This window comes from Arvicola amphibius, chromosome 6 (assembly GCF_903992535.2).
Source record: "Arvicola amphibius chromosome 6, mArvAmp1.2, whole genome shotgun sequence".
Lineage (NCBI taxonomy): Eukaryota > Metazoa > Chordata > Mammalia > Rodentia > Cricetidae > Arvicola > Arvicola amphibius.
This window is the reverse complement of record NC_052052.2, coordinates 129,523,299-129,543,363: the sequence shown is the minus strand read 5'-3', so window position 1 is coordinate 129,543,363 and position 20,065 is coordinate 129,523,299. Positions and strand designations below refer to the sequence as shown.

The following is a 20,065-nucleotide window of genomic DNA, read 5'->3' as shown; positions in this document are numbered from 1 at the left end:
AGTCCTTGCTGCCCTGGAACTTGTTCTGTAGACCAGGTTGGCCTCAAGTTCACAGAGATCCACCTGCCTCTGCTGCCCAATTGCTGGGATTAAAGGCGTGCGCCAGCACACCAAAGAACTTTTAAAATAAGAGAAAAAAGAAAGCCAGTTAAGCTCATTAAATGTTAGACCACGAACCTTTTGCATTAGTGACTGAACTTCATACTGATTCCTGATTATGCTTAAGGATTCCAGGACCCCAAATTATAATTACCTATCATCTTACGCTCCTCTGTTATGACAGTATTTCAGCTTGTCCTTGGTTTTGATGACTGTGACAGCTTTACCTCGCCTATGTGTTAGGTTTGTTACATAGACACTAGACTCCAACCTCTGTGTTAGCTTCAATACACTACATACTGTCTGGCGTGTTGTTATATGTACACTATACACCACTCTATATACTAAGCTTATTACATGGACACTGCACATTTCCCTATCTGCTGTTTATTGCATGCACACTACACACCACCTGTGTGTTGAGTTTAACACATGAACACTCCACACCACAGGCTCACTCTGCTCAGCTCTCAAGAGTCCAGAGCTGGAGGTTCACACTGAACCGTGATAAAAATGTTGCATGGTCTCTGTCCCTTTCTCAAGACAAAGCTTGCTCAACTTTTTCATTCTGAGAGAATGCTAGACTTTCAGAGAACTAGCCAGTCAGTTCCCGCCAGTCCTTTATCCACCTCCCTTAAAACTAATAGCTCATGTGATCATTTTCAAAACCCAGGAATTAACTCTGGTTAGTGTTCTTAGGTTTTAGTCTGAACTTACAGACAAGAATACATAAGTACGGTATACTGTGGGATGTTTCAATAGTACACAATATGCAACAATTCAATTTCAGTAATTAGCGTATCCGCCTCAAACATTTATCATTCCTTCAAAGTTTTAATGCTCTTAAAAATATCAAAAATCTCCTCCCATTTTGAATATACAATATATTATTGCTTGAGCCTGAAAGCTTTGAAAAATCTCTGTAGAAACCCTTAATTAGTTGGGATGTGATTGTGCACATCTGTAATCCCAGCACTTAGGAAGAGAGACGGGAGAACTTGACGCTAGAAACAGCCCCAGCTGTGTAACAGTCTGAGTTAACCTGAGCACCATGAGACGCTTTCTCAAGAAAATAAAGCAAAAGCCAAAACCTCAAACCTAGTACCTGCCTGATGTGTTTCTGTGAGGACGGTCAGAGCAGTAAAGTACCACCCGTGCACGTGTTCAGGGTGACCTGCTGTGGACGCAGCCGTCACTACCTAGGTGAACACTCACTGAGGCCATGCCTACCTGGCTCCTCCCCGTAGGGTCATTTGCCCAGCTCTGTTCGCACACTATGCTAGGCAGAGCTGAAATAGCGGAGGCTATAAATTAACTAATGCTCTCTGAATGTCCTAGATGCTCTGTGTAAAATCCATAGTATTCTATGTGAGTTTCTTCTGAGGGGTCCTGACCGCACTAGCTCCCTCCACTTAGTTATCTAGGCAATAGCTTGTCTAGGCACTCACAGTTCCTGGTGTGAATGCCTACTTCCTGGTGTGAACCCCCACTTCCTGGTGTAAACTCACACTTCTGGCATGAACCCCCATGTCCTGGTGTGAACCCCCACTTCCCGGTGCAAACCCCCACTTCCTAGTGTGAACGTCTACTTCCTGGTGTGAACGCCTACTTCTTGGTGTGAACTCACACTTCTGGTGTGAACTCCCGCTTCCTGGTGTGAACCCCCACTTCCTTGTGTGAACTCACAGAATGTGTACTTCCTACTTTAAGTTACACTGTGGAATGTCCATTATCTCTAAGAATGTCTGTGTTGTAAATTTCTTTACCATATCCTCCCAGGATCTTATATCTTTTATTTCTCAGATGCTCACTTTATTTCCGGATTCTCCATTGTCCACCTGTTCCTTCGACCACTTGACAGACCACTTTCACGTATGAATTTATTTTATTGGGGGGTGGGAACAGATGCTTTTGGGTGCTTCTGTACTTTCTGGAACTATAAACAACTTCAGATTCATGTTACATATTTTACAGTTAAGCCCGAGAAGCATTTCTCCAAGGACTCCAGTTCCTTGTGATGGAGAATGACATTAGGGACCAGGATCTAGGCTTAGGTAGCACCCACTGCTGGGAGAGTTGAATTCTTATAAACCGCTCAGCTGACAGACCAAGGAAATATGTGTGTGCTAACCTTTGAATCTTCAAATAGCTATATTCTCTTCTTTGTAACTTTCTGTATTTATATTAAGCTAAGCATGGGTTTATAGTGATGAATTGGTCGTTTCCATCCACAGTTGATCCAGTACAAAAAATAATTCTTGGAGCCGGTGAGATGTCTCTGTGGGTAAGGAACTTGCCACCAACCCTGACAACTTCATTTTCAATCCCCAGGACCCACACGATAGAAGAGAAGAACCATCTCCCACATATTGCATATACAAGCCTTAGTTCTGGGCAGAGATAACCATTTAAAGACTCATCTGAGGATGACAGCTGACATGTAGGAACATGTGAACATGTAGGAAAGTATGTTTAAATGAGCCAGTTCTAAGAAATGCCCTGAGTATCCGGCATAAGTAAACCCAAAGTCTATCGAAAGTTTGCCCTGTAAGCCTGGATCTTAAAACCTCCCCATAGATGAACTCAAACAGAGCATAAGGACCCAGCCCAAAATCACCCTGAGTGAAGGTGCCAGCCACGAAGAATCATGCCCACTGAAGTCCATTTAGACGTGGTGTGGGCATGCAGAGCAGTGTTGCCTGAGCTGGGAGAAAGGAAAGGCAGAGACGGGGTACGCTTGAACCAGGAGAATAATGACGTAGGGCTTCTTTTCAGAGGGGATGGAATGTTCTAGAATTACACTGTGACAATGGTTGGGCATCCTTATGAGTACATTAAAACATAAAATAAGTGAATTATGAGCAAAGCACAGAAAGTATATCAATAGAGGAATTAGTAAGACTAAAAAGACTGTGGATCTTTTAATAGTTACATCATAATGTTGGTCATGCTTAGTTTTTATAAATACAGCAATGATGATAGAACTTTCTCAGGAGCAGAAGAGAATTCCTTGGAAGTTAGCAGAACAAAGAAGCTGCCTTCCATGTTCAAGGTCCTCTTCAGGAAATGCGCTTCACTGACACCGAACCCTGGCCCATTGATGATTCCCCATCCTGCCCCACTGATACCCACCCTACCTCACTAATACCCCACCCTGCCCCACTGATACCCCACCCTACCTCACTGATACCCCACCCTGCCCCACTGATACCCCACCCTGCCCCACTGATACCCCACCCTGCCCACTGATACCCTACCCTGACACACTGATACTCCACCCTGACACACTGATATCCTGCCCCGATACCCTGCCCCACTGACACTCCACCCTACCCCACTGATACCCCACCCTGCCCCACTGACACTCCACCCTACCCCACTGATACCCCAACCTGCCCCACTGACACTCCACCCTGCCCCAATGATACCCCACCCTGACCCACTGGTACCCCACCCTGCCCTGTTGAATAAACAGCATGCTGAGTTCTTCCTGGTAACTGTTCCACGATCGCATGGCTTTGCGTCCTTCTTAATCAACCCATCTCACTTTAGTTCACTTCTTTGGTTTAGCAGTCTTTGGCAAGCCTGATTTTCTTAGAGTCATTTTCCTTCTAATGTCTCCAATGTTTTTAGAAGCTACCATGTGGAACCAAACCGAGACACACATTACTTTAGACTAATAGGTGTTTGAAGGTTCCCAAGTACACAGGAAGTAGCTTTACAACTCTGATAAAGCCATGAGTAGTTCATTTCTAAATTACTTTATAACACACTGCTTTCCTTCAAACTGTCTCTGTAACTTCCACTAGCTAAGACACACCATCATAATTCCTTATTCATTACCATGAGTCAGGGCCTCGCCTTGTATCTTGATGAAATGACTGTTATTCATTTACAACCTCATTATCTTATAAACTAAGACAACAAAACTGGAGTCAAATAAAGCCATCTCTAAAGACACTCTAAATGCGTAAGTGGAACGATGAGAAATATAGCAAATTAAGTTTTTTGTAAAGTGGAAAATTGACCATAAACCTGAGAATATGGACTAAGAATGTAGCTTGGTTGGTAGAGTGCTTGCTTACCATGCACAAGGCTCAGCATCTGAACCCCAGCATCAAATAAGACAAGCATGTAATATTGGATCTGGAGAGGTGGAAACAGGGAGATCGGAAGTTCAAGGCTATCTTCACATACATATCAAGTTTGAGGCTAGCTTAGGAGACAGGAGTCTCTGTCAAAAAAAGGGGAGGAGAAAGAAGAGAAAGAGGAGGAAGAGGAGGAAGAGGAGGAGGGAGAGGAGATGGAGGATGAGATGAAGGAGAGGAGGAGGAAGAGGAGGAGAAGGAGGAGGAGGGGGAAGAGGAGGAGAAGGAGGAAGAGGAGGAGTAGGAGGAGAAGGAGGAGGAGGAAGAGGAGGAGGAGAAGGAGGAGGAGGAGGAGGAGGAGGAGGAGGAGGAGAAGAAGAAGAAGAAGAAGAAGAAGAAGAAGAAGAAGAAGAAGAAGAAGAAGAAGAAGAAGAAGAAGAAGAAGAAGAAGAAGAAGAAGAAGAATGAGAAGGATTGCAAAATGTTTATAAGGCAGAAAGCAAGGTAAGTACAGCTTTTGCAACTTTTGTAAAGTCCACCTCGTGCCCCACACATTAAAAAAAATTTAAGAAAAAATTAATTTAATAGTCACTACAGAGTCTACCCCTATGACGTTGCTTCCCTTTTGTTAAATAACATATTGGTAATTTGACAGCTATTGTCAGGAGACAAGACCAGTCAGTGTTCCTTTCACATGAAGGAGAGGATGAAAAGCTCACTCTTGACAGACAGGAGTGCAAAACTGTTCTCTGCATGAACTCTTCTCCAGAGTAGCATGGACGTTGCTAGGATATTCCACCTTTACTCTAACCAGGAGATTCTAAAATCTCAAAGGCCAGTCCACTTTGCTCAATACACACCAACATGCACTTCTTTCCTTTGGGAGAAAGAATGAAGCTGTACAATGTACCGCTCCGACCTTTCAATCACGTGTCCCCTGAAAAGTAGAAACAAAAATAAAGGTAGGTCCTTAGTTTGTGGTGACCCTAACTCTCAAAAAGTCCTTCCTTAGCACCTAACGTCAACCCTTCCTTGATCCCATTGACAGTACTGAGATCACACAGCTTAGGGGGCTGAGAGAGTTTACTTTGCATGGCTTCTCAGCTTTCGGCTAAAATCAAGTGTAGCATGAGTTCTTATCCATGTAGTATCTGGTGTGTCCTCTATCTAACAACAATACAGTCACTGGATTTTTTTTTTTTTTTTTTTTGGAAAAAGCAAGGAGAAAGATTAGGAGACTTCACCATATACCCCACGCATGCACCTGATACTAGAACGCCTCTGAGAATGCACCTCATCAAATAATAGTAATTGTAAAGAGCATCACCTCCAGTGGTTGTGGATTATCAGGGCTTCCAGGTTAAGTGTCACCGTCGGCAAGATAGCTAAAGATGGAGTCGTTTTCTCCCGATGCATGGGGATACTGGATCCATGTATGTCTCACTTCCCTCATCTGAGGGTGGCAGTGGAAACAAGACTTTCCTCTCATAGCTCCACCTGAAGGGTTATCTGGACTCTCTGTATCCCCAGGTCAGGTGATCAGAGACCGTGCCCAGCCCTCTCACCCCAAACAGCAGCAGGTCAGTGTGTGCTAAAGGTCGTGGCTGTTCCTGAAAGGACACAAAAGGAACAGAAAGGGCACAAAGGTGGCCAGGTATCTTCAAGTCTCCGCAGGCTGATATGAATCAGTTCTTAAGAAATAAGGGTTAGTGGGGGAGCAGCACAAAGCAGGAGAGAGAGAGAACAAGCTGAAGAACTGTAGCTTGTTCTGTGCGCAGAAAGCAGACAAAAATTCTAGGTGCATGTAGACACAGATTATGTCTGAAACATGGGGAGGGGGAACAGCCATTGGGAAATGGACTAGTAGAGAGACTGGCCTGCCCTCTCCATTTTTTTTGTCTGCCTATGTGTTTGATACCAAGTATATATGCTACCTAGTCTAAAAATTAATATTTTGTTTTTTTGTTCATTTGTTTTGTTTTGAGACAGTGTCTCACTCTGCACCAAGGCTGCTCTGGAAGTCACAACGTATCCCAGGTTGGCATCAAACTCAGAGTGGTCTCCAGCCTCGGCCTCTAGAATGCCTGAATAATACTCATGAGTAACCATGGCTGACCAAGGCTGAGAAAGGTTAATTCTCAAAACTCACCCACAACAACTGAAAGAAAAAGTTAATGCTAAGACATCTAATATACAAGAAAGATACTCACTAGAACCTATTGTCACTGGCTTCAGTAAACAAAATGAAAGAGTTAAAACTAAGACCTGTGAGGGGACAAAAATGTCTTAGGAACAAAGAGGTTTTGACTGGGACAGGTGACTTTGCTGCACGGCCTTTGGATCTGATGAGCTCCTTCCTCTTTCCAGTCCCTGGATACCTCCGCTGAGTCATCCCTGTGAGTCACCTGCCACAGGCTGAAGCTGCAGAATGATCAGGAAGGACCACGCAGAGGAGGAGAAACCCGGGAGAGCATTTTTAACCTTGACCCCTGGTGCAAAATGAGAGTTTAGAACAAGCTAAAACCAAACGCATCCCATCCCTTGCTCCCTTGCTATTTTCCACACTTGACCGGCTCCTAAGCACAGAGTTCTGTGTGGTTTAGGTAAACTAAACCTAAAGACTGAAGGTGGTGGTAACATACAGATGAGGGTGTCCCCATCCGCTCAGCCCAGAAATCAGAATTCAGTATTTTAACCTGTGTTAATGCTAGTTTAGACTTTCCAACCCCTACCTAAGGCAGATAGGGTCACAAATGCACAAGAGAAGATTACCCGCTGGAAACTTAAGCAATGCTACAAACAGAGCTCGAGTATTACAAGGAAGTTGGTCAATGATTCACCAAGCCCACATTTTTTTTTTTTTTACAGAACTGAAAGCACATTAGAAACGGGTTAATGAAGAGTTCAGTCAGCTGCGGGGTAGTCGCAGTTCAACCCTGGGGGATGGTAGCCACGTGTTCCTGGCAAAACTTCTAGAAATTGCCTTTAGACTGAAGGAAGTTTTTCCTGTATCTATCTACTCGGAGGCCCAACTTGCTTAAATAGAAAATCTCTTTTCTGAACAACACACACTGAGTTTATACAAATTTGCTGCTACCAAAGCTGTTTGCAGATTGTATCTCTTCAAGTATAATCTGTCCCTCCAATTTCTCTTACAGAGTTCAAGGACCATGATACGGGATATTTGAATGATTTTCTTTTATGGGTGATTTGACTGTAGATACAAAAAGAAAAGCCTTAGACACTGTCTATATACACAAATCAGAGACAACAGATCCAGAAACAATACAGAAACCAACAGCCATATCCAGATATGGGACTTCAACTCCAGACGATGAGAACAGGAATGGAGTATGTTATAATTAAGCATAATTAGATTATCAGTTATGAAAGCAGAAACTAGAAATTGATCTAATCAGCATGAAATTCTGGCTCTAAATAATACAGAGGTCTAACTCCGTTGGTGAGAAAAAAAAAAAAGACCTGCTTTTCAAACTTATCTCAACTTAGTCATTCACTCCAGGCCAAGAATGTAAATAAAATTCCATCACAATCCAACAAGCATATATTTAACTCCTACACTGTGTAAGCACACAAAGGTGCCACTGAAGTCAATAAAAAATGACTGGAGGCCTTTGTCGAGAATCAGCTTCTGCTCTTACACCCAGATTCTTATAAACCAGAGCAGAGTCGCTGGTGTGAGGAGCCACACACACAAAAATCAACCTCAAAATGGACCCATGGGTTTGTTTGTTTTATTTTTAAAGGGGAGCCTGCAGCAAGCAATGCTACAACGTCCCTCGGGGTCGGGAGAGAGGCTCCATAGATAAAATACTTGCCTAGCACACATGAAGTTCGATTCCCTGTGTCACCCAGTCATAGTGGTGAACCCCTAATAATCTTAGTAATCTGGGTGTAGAGGCAAGAGGAACAGTGGGTTAGGGTCATCTTCAGAACACAGTGAGTTTGAAGTCACCCCATGCTACGTGAGAGCTCTCAAAGAAAAAACAAATAGACCTCCCCATCAGGGTGGTCTAAGTTACTTGGCAAGGGGTCCTACCTTGTAATGTAAAGTAATTTTGAGTTTTCTATTTGGTTGTATGCACACACACACACACACACACACACACACCTGCGATCAGAGGATAACTTTATTTAGGCAGTCTGGCTTTCTGTCAAACACCTTTACCTGCTGAGCCATCTCACTAGCCCTGAAAAATAACGACACGAAGTGTCTGTTTTCGTTCCTTGCTTCTGCTTCCCTTCGCCTTTCTGCCTGTAAAGCCACCTCCTCTGTCCAATTCAGATTCCTAAACCACTAAGAAAAGACAATCGGGTCTTTAAAGCCAGTTTGCTGACATTCTGTTTTGGAATGGTGATCACTACCCACAAAGAATGCAACTCTTTTTGAAGTCTCCATGCCTGTGCTGAAACTGCTTCTGTCTAGAATATTCTGCTTTGTCCCACCTAGCCCCGAACTCCTCCACAAATTCCTCTTTTCTCAGTCCTTCTCCAGTGGCATTCCTTCTAGTGCTGGGGGTTGCCCAGAGCATCTGAGACTTCAAGGCCTAAAGCGTGGCATGCACACGTACCGAACACTTCGACAGACACGCCAAGATGACAGCTGAGCAAGCATCTGCAGGTCCTACTGGAAGACATGGACCACATTAATCTCTGCACTTTGCATGAAGCAAGGTGTGCTTCAAGTACTCGATGCATAGCTTTTAAAAGAAGTCTTCCGGTGTTGGACTGGGCAGAAAACATGGAACAATAAATCATGCCTAAGGATACCTTCCTTAAGGTGGCACAATAAGAAAAGAGGTATCTTCAGAATCAAAAGAGTGGGGGTTAGAGGTGTAGCTCAGGGGTACAGCATTTACCTGGCATTCACAAGGCCCTGGGTTCAACCCCAAACCAAAAACAAAATACTGACTTTATTTTATAAGTTGAAGCCTTCAAGGGAAATGATACCTGGTGTTTATTGTGATTACTTTATGTAAATTACAAGAGCCGCAGCTGCAACACTATCACCCGCTTGTTGTGAATGCTAATAAAATGTAAACCAGGAACAAGATTATAATTTTTATTGTTGCTGTTTGGGTTTGGAGCTTTTTTTGTTTGTTTTTGTTTGTTTGTTTTGAGAAGAGGTAAGGCTATCTCTCTATATAGGCCTGACTGTCTTGGAACTCACTATGTAGACCAGACTGGCCTCGAGCTCACAGAGATCCACTGTCCCTGTCCCCCAAGTACTGGGATTAAAAGTGTGTGCCACCATTTCCAGCATAATTTTCTTTTAACACAAATGTACCTTAGTTATGAATGCAGCCATCATTACAGGATGACATCGTCTGTTTTATTCCTTTATGTAATCAGAAGACTTTGTTCTCATTCACACTTAGCCTATCTTCAAACTCTAAGATGCCGGGCCCAGCCGAACAGTCCTCAAGTATCTGTATAAATTTTTAAGTATAAAAATCAAGACAATCACAAAAAGAAGGACCATTAAAAAAACAAGAGCTCTCCCAGGCCCTGGTGGAGAGGGAACCATGGGGACCAAGGCAGACAAGAAGGCACAGGACAGACATAAAGTGCCAGGGGAGGAAGTGTGTGTGCATTAGAAGCTGTGAAGACACTGGAGGGACAGGGAATGAACCATCCACTGAGAAGATGGCTCAATGTGGCTGGGACACAGTGTGGTGATGTCACAAAGTCTTCAGCCACGGCACAGGTTCAAACCCTGCCTCTTTCCCTTCCTACCTGTAAAACTTCAGACAAGCCCTACAAGTCCTTGGGATGTGTTCTTTCATCTGAAATTTGGGGAATGCCTCTGAAGTATGTGGGGGACGTGTATATTCCAGTTCATGTGCACACATACAGGTGTGCATATGGGGGCCAAGAGTCAACCGGGGTATTGTTCCTTAGAAGCTGTCCGGCTTATTGAGACTGGGTCTCTCGCTAAGACCTGAGACTTGTCAATTGGGCTAGGCTGGTTGGCCAGTGAGCCCCAAAGATCTGCCTCTCTCCGCCTCCCTAACACTGAGATTATAAGTGTGCCCAGCTTTTGACAAGAGTTCTTGGGATCTATCTCAGGTCCTGATGCTTGCATAGCAAGTCCTTCACCAAGTGAGCTGTCTCCCCAGCCCCTGCCTTCTCATTATTTAGTTTTGCATACTGGTTGATTGAGATCTTGTATCTATAACAACTGGCTAGACACCCATAGTACAAGCCTTCAATATGTAGAGTTGATAAGGTCATTAAGCCAGATAGGTAAGTTGAGGCCAAAATGTAAAGACCACCTACTGTCCACAACAGGAAAGTTAAAGTCCCAGGGTCTCTGCTTCAAATGCTGGGAAATGCATGGTCACACTTCAGGCCATCACACTGTGGCATAAACCAATATTCTGTATGAGGGACATCCTGGAGACCCACGGGGCAGACTGTTCATCTTCCTGCTCCACGTGTACCGGGTCCTTTCTAAAAGGAGAGGGTTGGAGTGAGGGATACCCACAAACCCGCAGCCTTGTCCTCCTCAACAGCATGGAGTATAAAGTTTGCACCTATGTGGCCCTAACACACCCACATGGTGTTCTCTAGTTGTCCCCAAAAGCCGCCTTCTCCCTCCCCATAGCCATCTCTTCAGAAGCAAAGAGGAACTTTCTAGAAACAGTCATGTGCTGCTCTAGGAAAGACTGCAACCTCAGAGGTAGGTCACTGGACTCATTGAATTCTGAGGCTTCGGGGAGATACCTGCACCTCCCTAGACCGTCCCACTAGCCTAACCTCAGCCTCAGCAGGCAGGTTCCCCTTCTCAATCTTCACCAGTGTGCTGCTCCTGACTTCCTCCTTGGTGACTCATCACCCCACCGGCCTCCCGCTGCTAACCACACTTGGCTCCTGTTTAACCACTAAAACTGTAAAGTCAATGTCAAGAAAAAAGGGTCAGTGCTTTCCCAAAAACCCTACTGCTGCCTGGGATCATTTTTCTTCTACCAAGCCGCAAAACCCCTTCTCCTTCCAGACTTCTCCCCCGTGCTAGCATTCAGTGAGATAACAATGCGTGCAGGAAGGCTGGCACAGCAGGACACATCGTCCCTGGGTCTTTCTTCCCACTGCCAAAAACCTTCCGGAAGTCCTGAGATCTTACCTACCTCGATATCTTCTCCATCTCAAAGCCCCAAATAAGCATGAGCAGTTTCAACCCTGAGGGCAGTCCATCAGCTCCCTGGCACCTGGGGCTCGCACAGGTGACCCCGCTTTTACCCTGACTTCCATGTCCACACCCTGCCTTGCACAGGAACCCAGAAACCTTCCACTCAAGAAGCCCAGCCCCCAGCTCGAGCTTGCTCGGCACCTGATCCTTGGAGGCCCTCACCTTTACAGCTCCCTTCTCTCTGTTAGCACTTTTACCCTCTTGCCAGCATCCTTCAGCACCCCTGCTTAACTTTGCAACAGCCTTCTCTGAAAACTTCGTCTGCTCCACACTGCTCCGCCAAGGAGCTGTTGACAGAGATGCAAACGTGAGTTTCACGCTCTCGAAAGTTGGATGCCCAGAGGGATCGGCTCAGTCAGTAAAGCACGTCCCTTACAATCATTAGGACCTGAATTTGATTCCCAGCAGCCATGTAAACATCCTTGGTGCGGTAGCACATTTATTAAATACAGCCTTGACGATGCAGAGACGGGAGGATCCCTAGACTCACTAGTCAGCCAGCCTAGACTAATCGGTGACCTCTAGGCCAGCGAAAGGCCCTGTATCAAGGAGGTAGATGGAACCCTGAGGATGACACTGGAGGCTGTGCTCTGGTCCCCACACACAGACATGTATATGCCAGTGCGTGTGGGCGTGTACACACACACACACACAGTAAACAACTAAAAATTTAATCTCCAGTGAGTTGATTTTATGTAGTAGTCCACTAAATTGAACCCTTTCTCCAATCCCCCCGTTATGATTTGGAAGTGTCATGTTCCCAAAGGCTCTTAGGATTGAATTTGGTCCCTAGCAGGGGGCACTGGTTTGAAATCTTGGGAAGGGAAGGTTTTACTAGAGAAAATGGGATGCTGAACGGGAGGCCCTGAAGTTGACAGTCCTGGCATCACTTCTTGTTCTCTCTGTGCTTTCTCAAACCCCGTGAATGTGAAGAAGCAACCACCATGAGTTCTGTTTTTACTGGTCTCTCCCATCACCTGCTTCCCCCACCATGACACTCGGCACCCAGTGCTTCCACGGGCCTTGCCCATCACCATACTCGTCCCATCACGACAGACTATACCTTCACATTATGGGCCAAAACATGTCTTTCCTCTCACAAGTTGCTTCTTTTCAAGTATTTAGTATTCAGTCACAGAGATGAGAAAAGTAAATAATACACCCCCTTAATAAGCGCTCTAAACCAGTGGGACTCAACCTTCCGGTCACCATCTCTTTGGGGGTAGAACAAACCCTTCACAGGGGTCACATATCAGATATCCTGCCTATCAGATAATTACATTATGATTCATAACAGTAGCAAAATTACCATTACGAAGTAGCAAGGAAATAATTTTATGGTTGGGTGTCACCGCAACATGAGGAATTGTACTGAAGGGTTGCAGCATTAGGAAAGCTGAGAACCACTGCTCTAGACCTTCGCCCATCCTCAAAGCCCCGCTGCACCCTGCATCCTTGCCTCCTTCAGCAACGACCTCCTGTATCATTGCAATATGACCACCCTTGTAGACTTTAACCCTTCAATGCCTTCCCTTGGACTCACTCTATAAACCAGATGGACTTGCACGTCCCAGAATCCCTCCTGCCTTAGCCTCTAACTGCTAAAGTTACAGATGTGAGCCACCACACCTGGCTTAGATGGGCCATTGCTAACAAGTGCTAAGGAGATGGCACTCTGAAAACACATCCTGCCTTACCCAAAATGAACGTTTAGGGTCAGCATCACTTCACTCATGCTTGAATCAGCTCTTCCCATGACTCTGGAAAACCTCGGAAGCCAACAGAAACTTGACTCTTGTGGTCTGTGGTCTACTAGATTAATCTCTTGTAACCCGGTCGTTTATGACATCCAACAATGACAAGAATACGAACGGGGAAGAGGTTTGACTTTGCAAACTGACTGAAGCCAAAGAAGAAGCAAGAAGGAGGGAAAGAAGAGGGATGGAGAAGACGGAATCTGGGGGGACCTCTCTTGACTGATGCTCCGTGTCCTGATGGGTGTTCACGCCCTTCCTGAGCTGAAGTGAGCTGTGGCAAACCCAGGTCACAGTCTGGAGATTGTACAGATAATGGCAGTGTCAGAAAAAGGTCCCTTCTTCCCAAAAGGCCAACCTCTTGTCCCCTTTAAAAGCAAGGTTCCAAGCCAGGCATGGTGGCGCACACCTTTAATCCCAGCACTCAGGAAACAGAGGCAGGCAGATCTCTGTGAGTTCAAGGGCAACTTGGAAACAAAGCAAGTTCCAGGATAGCCAGAACTACACAGAGAAACCCTATCTCGAAATAAACAAACAAGCAGCTTGGGCTGGGATCACCTAATTGGCAGAGGGTATGCCCTAGTGTTTTCAAGGCCCTGAGTTTAATCCCTGAGGCCAAAAATCACAAAAATCAAAACTACTGTTCTCTGCATAGACCTTTACTAATTAACAACAGTGGTATCCACTGCTATAAACAACAGACCCTTCCTGCACATCTAAAATCCCCCGAGAAGTAGGACAAAATCTGAAACCATGAAAAAACTTGGGTTTGAAATCAAGTCTGCAAACCCAGCAAAGTCACAGTATGAGGTGACTTTCACCCAGGGTCTTGTGTGTATACAGTAAATTGTACAGGAGCCAAATATGTCCTGCACTTCTCTTTCTGCTTCCTGAGGTGCCAGCTACAAACTCTGTAGTATGCACCACCTGTTTACTTGTGTGGGCCTCTCCTCTGCCACTGCACAAACCCTTCGACAGTGCGGACCTTGACTTCGTGTCACCATACAGCCAAGTACCTGGTACTAACAGGATTAAATAAATATTTAATGTATTTAACAACGGCTGTGGAATGTGACCCGAGCTTTTAACTTAGGGCAAGATTTAGATAAGAACAGAACCTGGGTTTTCCATGCATAGCCAAGGACTTCAGCCAGGTGACCGAAAGCTCAAGGAAACCTGAGGTCACAGATCTCAGTGTCATATCTGTCTGCTGTGTCACCATTAGCCTAGTGCCAGGTCTCCAAGGCTGGCCTTCATACATGCACTTTAAAAAAGAAATTAAGATCTATTTTTGTGCATGTGAGTGCTTTGTCTGCATGTATGTATTATAGCACATACATGCCTGGTGCTCTCGGAGGTCGGAAGAAGTCAGGTTCCCCTGGAACTGGAACTACAGATGGTTGCGGGCCACTGTATGGGTACTGGAACCAACCCTAGGTCCCCTGCTAGAGTGGCAGATGCTCTTAACCACTGAGCCACCTCTCCAGCCTCATGAGTTCTCTTTTAAATGGGATCACAGACCTATGTTAAACTCTTAAACCCTGGGTACTTTAACATCAGAATCATTTCCTGGATTCTAATTCTTGTCTGTCTCTTTTTCAGTAGATGATAAATTGAGAGAAAGGGGGAGGGAGAAGGGAAAGAAGGAAGGAAGGTAGGTGGGTAGACAAGGCCTTACGGCCTAAGGCTGAACTGGCCCTTGATAAAAACACACACAGCGTGGGGACACACCAACCGAATGATAATGTCAGAACTCTGGTTTCCAGGAGGCTGCGTCAGCCTTGCCTTGTAATCATGGAGGCTGCAGTTCAGTTTAAAGTTAATCATATCACACTCCAGCCAAAACTCTCTGCAGAGAACATGAGCCCTCAGCCTCTATTCCTTATTCCCTGCACATGGAAAGGAGAATTTCTTGCCTAATTTATCCTGAGTAACTGAAGGTTAGTGTCTAGATAATCCCACGTCCACATAGACAAGTCTCATTTTAAAATGCAGGTTTAGTCTTTTAGGATATATATATATATATATATATATATATATATATATACATAACTTATGTTATGCACATGCTGAGGTCAGAGGACATCTTGCGGAAGTAGGTTTTCTCATCTCACCACATGGGTCCCTAGGACTGAACTCAAGTCAACAGACTAGCCTCAAGGGCCTTTTAACCCACTGAGCCACCTCTCTGGACCTCACGGTAGTTTCGGCAAACCTATCCAAGCTGCAGGAGCTCTGAGTCATTCCCATTTCCTATACATCATTTGAATTGCAGTGCTCTGTCTGTCTGTCATTAAGAATTTACATTTAACAGCTTCAGGAGTCCCTATTTAAAAAGAAGAAGAAGAAGAAGAAAGCTGTAAGAAAGGCTAAAATGTCTATCATAGATGTAATTGGGCACAGCACTCCTATTGCCCCCAAGAACAGGTAAATATGATCATCGGGTGAGCAGCAACAGTTCCTCCCATAAGCCAGGACACAGAGGATAGCTTTGCAGATAGTATACTTTTAAGTCTTACTTTCTTTGGATTTGTGTGTGTGTGTGTGTGTGTGTGTGTGTGTGTGTGTGTGTGTGTATCTGTGTGTGTGCAGATTCACGCATGGATCCCCTGCGGCTGGAATTACAGTGGGAGTGAGCTGCCTGATACGGATGAAGGAAACCAAACTCAGGTTCTCTGGAAAGGAACTCCAACCTCAGTGATAAACTTCTTGAGGCAAGAAAGCCAGGATTGAAGACAATCAAAGAAATGTGATTGATTAGAAAGTATGAACAGGATATGAAATCTTAAGACACTGGGGAAAGGCTTCAAAGACAAATCCCCGGCCACAGCTTGGTCCTAAATTATATTAGTTATGGCATGGGATTTTTCCCCCAGGCTGAAAACAAGTGATTTGAGGTGTCATATGAGGGGCACTTCTTCCACCATGTTGCTCAGACTGACCCTGCTGGGCAGGCTGACCCAAGACCTCAGAGATGCCAAGTTTTCCTTATGACTTCCCATTCATCCCATGATGATCTGAGTTCATTTGTGGTTTGAACTAAAATCATTCAGATTTGTATTGTTCTTCTCTTCCTTTTCATAAATTCAAACCAGAGTTGCTTTGGGGGCTGGATAGGTGGCTAGGAGGTTAAGAGCAAAGGCTAGTTACCAACACCCACATCCGCAGCTCACAGTGGCTTTTAACTCTGGCTCCAGGGGATCCAAGACCTCTTGACCTCAGTGGGCACCTGCTCCCGTGGACATATATCCACCAGGGGCCTGAGTGTGCACATATGTGCAGATGCACACACACACACACACACACACACACACACACATTTTAAAGTAATAAAATAAATCTCTTCTAAAAACCAGAGTAACTTTTTCTAAAACTCTATAGAGCTTCGGGATGCAGGAGGATGCAGTCAAAATCTTAATAACACACTAGGACCTCCCCTCTCAGTTTGCCTTAGTACTTCACCAGTCCATTTATTTCTGTGCAAAGGGGGAAGCCCCTCTGAAAATAAATAGAAATTATTCTTCTATTATTGTAAATAGGTTATTGTAAAATAGAAAATGCAACTACAATAGATTCTGGTAGGAATTAGAGAAGTCAATGCAAAATGAAATCATCCTATGGAAATTTCACAATTAACTTTAGTTTCCAAGTAAAAGAATTTGTTATTTGTGCGTGCCTGCCTGCCTGCCTGCCTGCCTGCCTGCCTGCCTAGATCCCTTAGGCTCCCTTACTACAAAGTAAAGAGAAATTGACTTAACATCTGAGGCTTCTACCAAGTTCCTGATTCTCAGAGTTTTGCAACTGAAGAGAAGGCAGCAGGCAGAACCTGAGGATAAGGGTGGCTCTATAGTAATGCAAAGGCCAGGGCCAACTTCACCATTGCCCCCGGACTGCGCGTGGAGGGTCAGCAGGTACAGGCAGCTCTAGTGTGAAAAGGAAAGAAAGAAAACAGCTCTAAGAAAATGAAAAATTTTTTGTTTTGTTTTGAATTTTTGGGCCAGGGTTTTACTGTGTAGCCCAGGCGGACTTGGTGCTCTCCATGAGGCCTAGACTGGTCTCCAACTTGAAGCTGTTAAGTCTCAAAGCCTGATACAAATGGCTGAGGTGCCATTTAACAGAAGCAATCTTCCTGCCTCAGTCTCCATGTATGGAAATACAGGCATGCGCCACGCTATCCAGCAAAAGGAGGGGAAATAAACTGGGAAATTTTAGCAGAAATAAAATAGTAGGGAAAGCAGGAGTCTTATTCCAAAAACCGTGCCTGAGTCCATTTATATCAATAGGCATTTACACAAACCTGAGGTGCCAAAAGAAAGTAAACAAGACTACACCTCAGTAAGATTTTTTTCCCCCCAGTACTGGGGCAGCTTCCAGACTCTCCTGGATACTACAAGTTCTACCACTGAGCTGCAGCCCTGGCTGTCTTTGCAAGATTTCTTACCAGGTTACTGTTGCCAATTTTAACTGTAATGTAGCAGGCAATACCTGAACAGTTCAAAATCTTTCCCCACGGCCCCTCTCCTCCCAAGAACCCTCCCTACTCATCGGCTTCTCACCGCAGGGATGAATGAAGACTGAGTAACAATGACCCTCTTGGTCTGAGAGGCATCTCAACAAGAGACAAGAGGATCGCCCCAAGTTCTAGCTCAGCCTGGGCAAAATATAGAGTTGGCTGCCAGTCTGAACTACAGAGTGTCAAGGAAGTCTGGGCTATAGAGCCAGGTGCTGTCTCAACATACAAGTCACCACCATATGCTATACTAGATATCTACACACCTGGTTAGTCGGATTTTTGTTGTTGTTGGTTTTTTTTGTTTACTTTTTGTCGTTGTTTGGTTTTGTTTTGGGGTTAGGGCGTCTCACCCGGTCACCTAGAAGGTAGACAGGAACATGGAGCAATTTCCCTGCCCCAGGCTCTGGTGAACATGGATTAGAGGCGTGAGCCACCACGCCCAACTCGATCAGACTTAATTCTTAACATAGTATCGTCTAAATTTAAAATCACGAAGATCTAAGTACACTGGTGGTAAAGTGCTGGATTCGTGAATCACACCACTAAAGTTTCGATCACAGACCAAAACTTAACTTCAGTCCAACTTGCCTGTTTAGGTGAACGGATAGCTTTCACACATAAAAAGCGACCAACTCTAAAAGAAGCCCTGGCACCTGTGGGCTGGGCTGAGCGGGACCAGGGAGCATTCCTCTCCCCAGCCCGAGGATCGGGGTCGCGGGTGGGACGCTGTTACCTGGTCTAGCGGGATGCCAAGGAGCTGACTGAGCGGGTGCAGGCAGGTGGAGCCCGTGGTGCGGTTGGAGAGGCTGTCGGGCGTTTGCGCAGCCATCCTGCATCTTCGGGTGTGCTATCTGCTGGGCACTGTACTCTGGCCACCCCGAGGGCTCGCGAGGACCGCGCGGGAACCCGACGCTAACTCCAGGGCGCGGACCTGGCGCTGCGGGCCCCCGCGCCTGGGAGGGCTGGGCCCCCCACGCTCGGCTTCCCGCTCCGCGCCGCCCGCCGCCCATTGGCCCGCAGCCGGGGACGCCCCGGAGGAGGAGCCGGGCAGAGCAGGGCGCGGATCCCCCGGAGCCCAGCCCTGGGCGGTTGGGAGACGCCCAGCCGGCTCCCCAGCTAGTTGGACTGCGGGAGGGGGTGCTCCCCAGCCCTGGGTTACTCCAAAGTCGTCTCACCCTCCTACCAGGCAGCGGAGGTGTCCTGCGCTCTCTTTTCACGCCCCGCTCCTGCAGCCGTTCCGGAAACCAGAAGAGACATCTTCGAGCTAGCCAACACCCACATTCTGCTCACTTTTTAAGATTCATTTATTTGCTATTTATAGACAGGATCTCCTGTAGCCCTAGCTAGCCCTGAACTCCCAGATACTGGAACTACAGGTGTGCACCAACTATAAAACTCCGACTCCATATTTCTTTTCTTCTTGCCCCCTCCCTCCCTCCCTCTCTCCCTCTCTCCCTCCCTCCCTCCCTCCCTCCCTCCCTCCCTCCCTCCCTCCCTCCCTCCCTCCCTCTCTCTCTCTCTCTCTCTCTCTCTCTCTCTCTCTCTCTCTCTCTCTCTCTCTCTCTCTCTCTCTCTCTCTGTGTGTGTGTGCCTTTTTAAAGATTTATTTTTTAAATATGTGGTATGTACTCACCTGTGGAGGCTGGAAGAGAGAGAGCTGGAGTTAAACAGGCAGTCGTGAGCAGTTCATCATGGGTGCCGGCAACTGAAATCCAGTCCTTTAGAAGAGCAGGAAATGCTCTTAACCACTGGGCCTTCCTGCCAGCCCCTACATGCCTTTGCTTAATCCGTGAAGTGCCTGGGAAATCAGGGCCTTTCTGTAGCAGTAAGAAGTAATTGAACATGAAGTCCACATCATAGAAGAGAAGGTCCACTCATGTCTAAAGCTGTGTACCTCCATCCTCCGTGGACCTCCATCCTCCGTGGACCTCCATCCTCCACATACCTCCATCCTCCGTGGACCTCCATCCTCCACATACCTCCATCCTCCGTGGACCTCCATCCTCCGTGTACCAGCTTCAGGACTGTGGCATCCAGGCTCTATTTAGGACGTTTCAGTGGCGCCCATAGCTAGTTTTCCATCATCATGCGGATTTTCTAGCACCCTGGAGGGAGCCTTGAGTTTTCCATGGGCTGTCCCACACCTGCTCCTGCCATTGGCCCAGGAAAGCCCAGTCTCTGAAACAGTGGACTGTGACAATCCAGACTTGCAATAAGACAATGGAAACACTGTTGTTTTCTGAAGAAGCGCAGACTTGTGCAGCTCATTGCTGATATCGCCTTCACCCACCTAATATGGGAATAAAATGTGAAAATAAAGAAACACCGGCATCGTAAATCCGGTATGATGCTCCACACCTGTAGTCCCAGCTACATGGAAGGCTGAAGTCTTGGGATTATG

General features: G+C 45.9%; 1 protein-coding gene and 1 pseudogene across 1 annotated transcript in view; one reads left to right on the top strand and one right to left on the bottom strand.

Annotated features, from left to right (window-relative positions):
* The window catches only part of Mboat1 (membrane bound O-acyltransferase domain containing 1), a 105,167-nt gene extending 86,548 nt beyond the window's left edge, over positions 1-18,619 (bottom strand). Inside the window, exon 1 of the mRNA XM_038334186.1 lies at positions 18,398-18,619. Coding sequence (XP_038190114.1) covers positions 18,398-18,493 — 96 coding nt within the window. The 5' untranslated portion in view covers positions 18,494-18,619. The remainder of the gene's footprint in view (positions 1-18,397) is intronic.
* On the top strand, positions 5,280-5,485 carry LOC119818181 (annotated as a pseudogene).
* Positions 18,620-20,065: the final 1,446 nt, after the last annotated feature.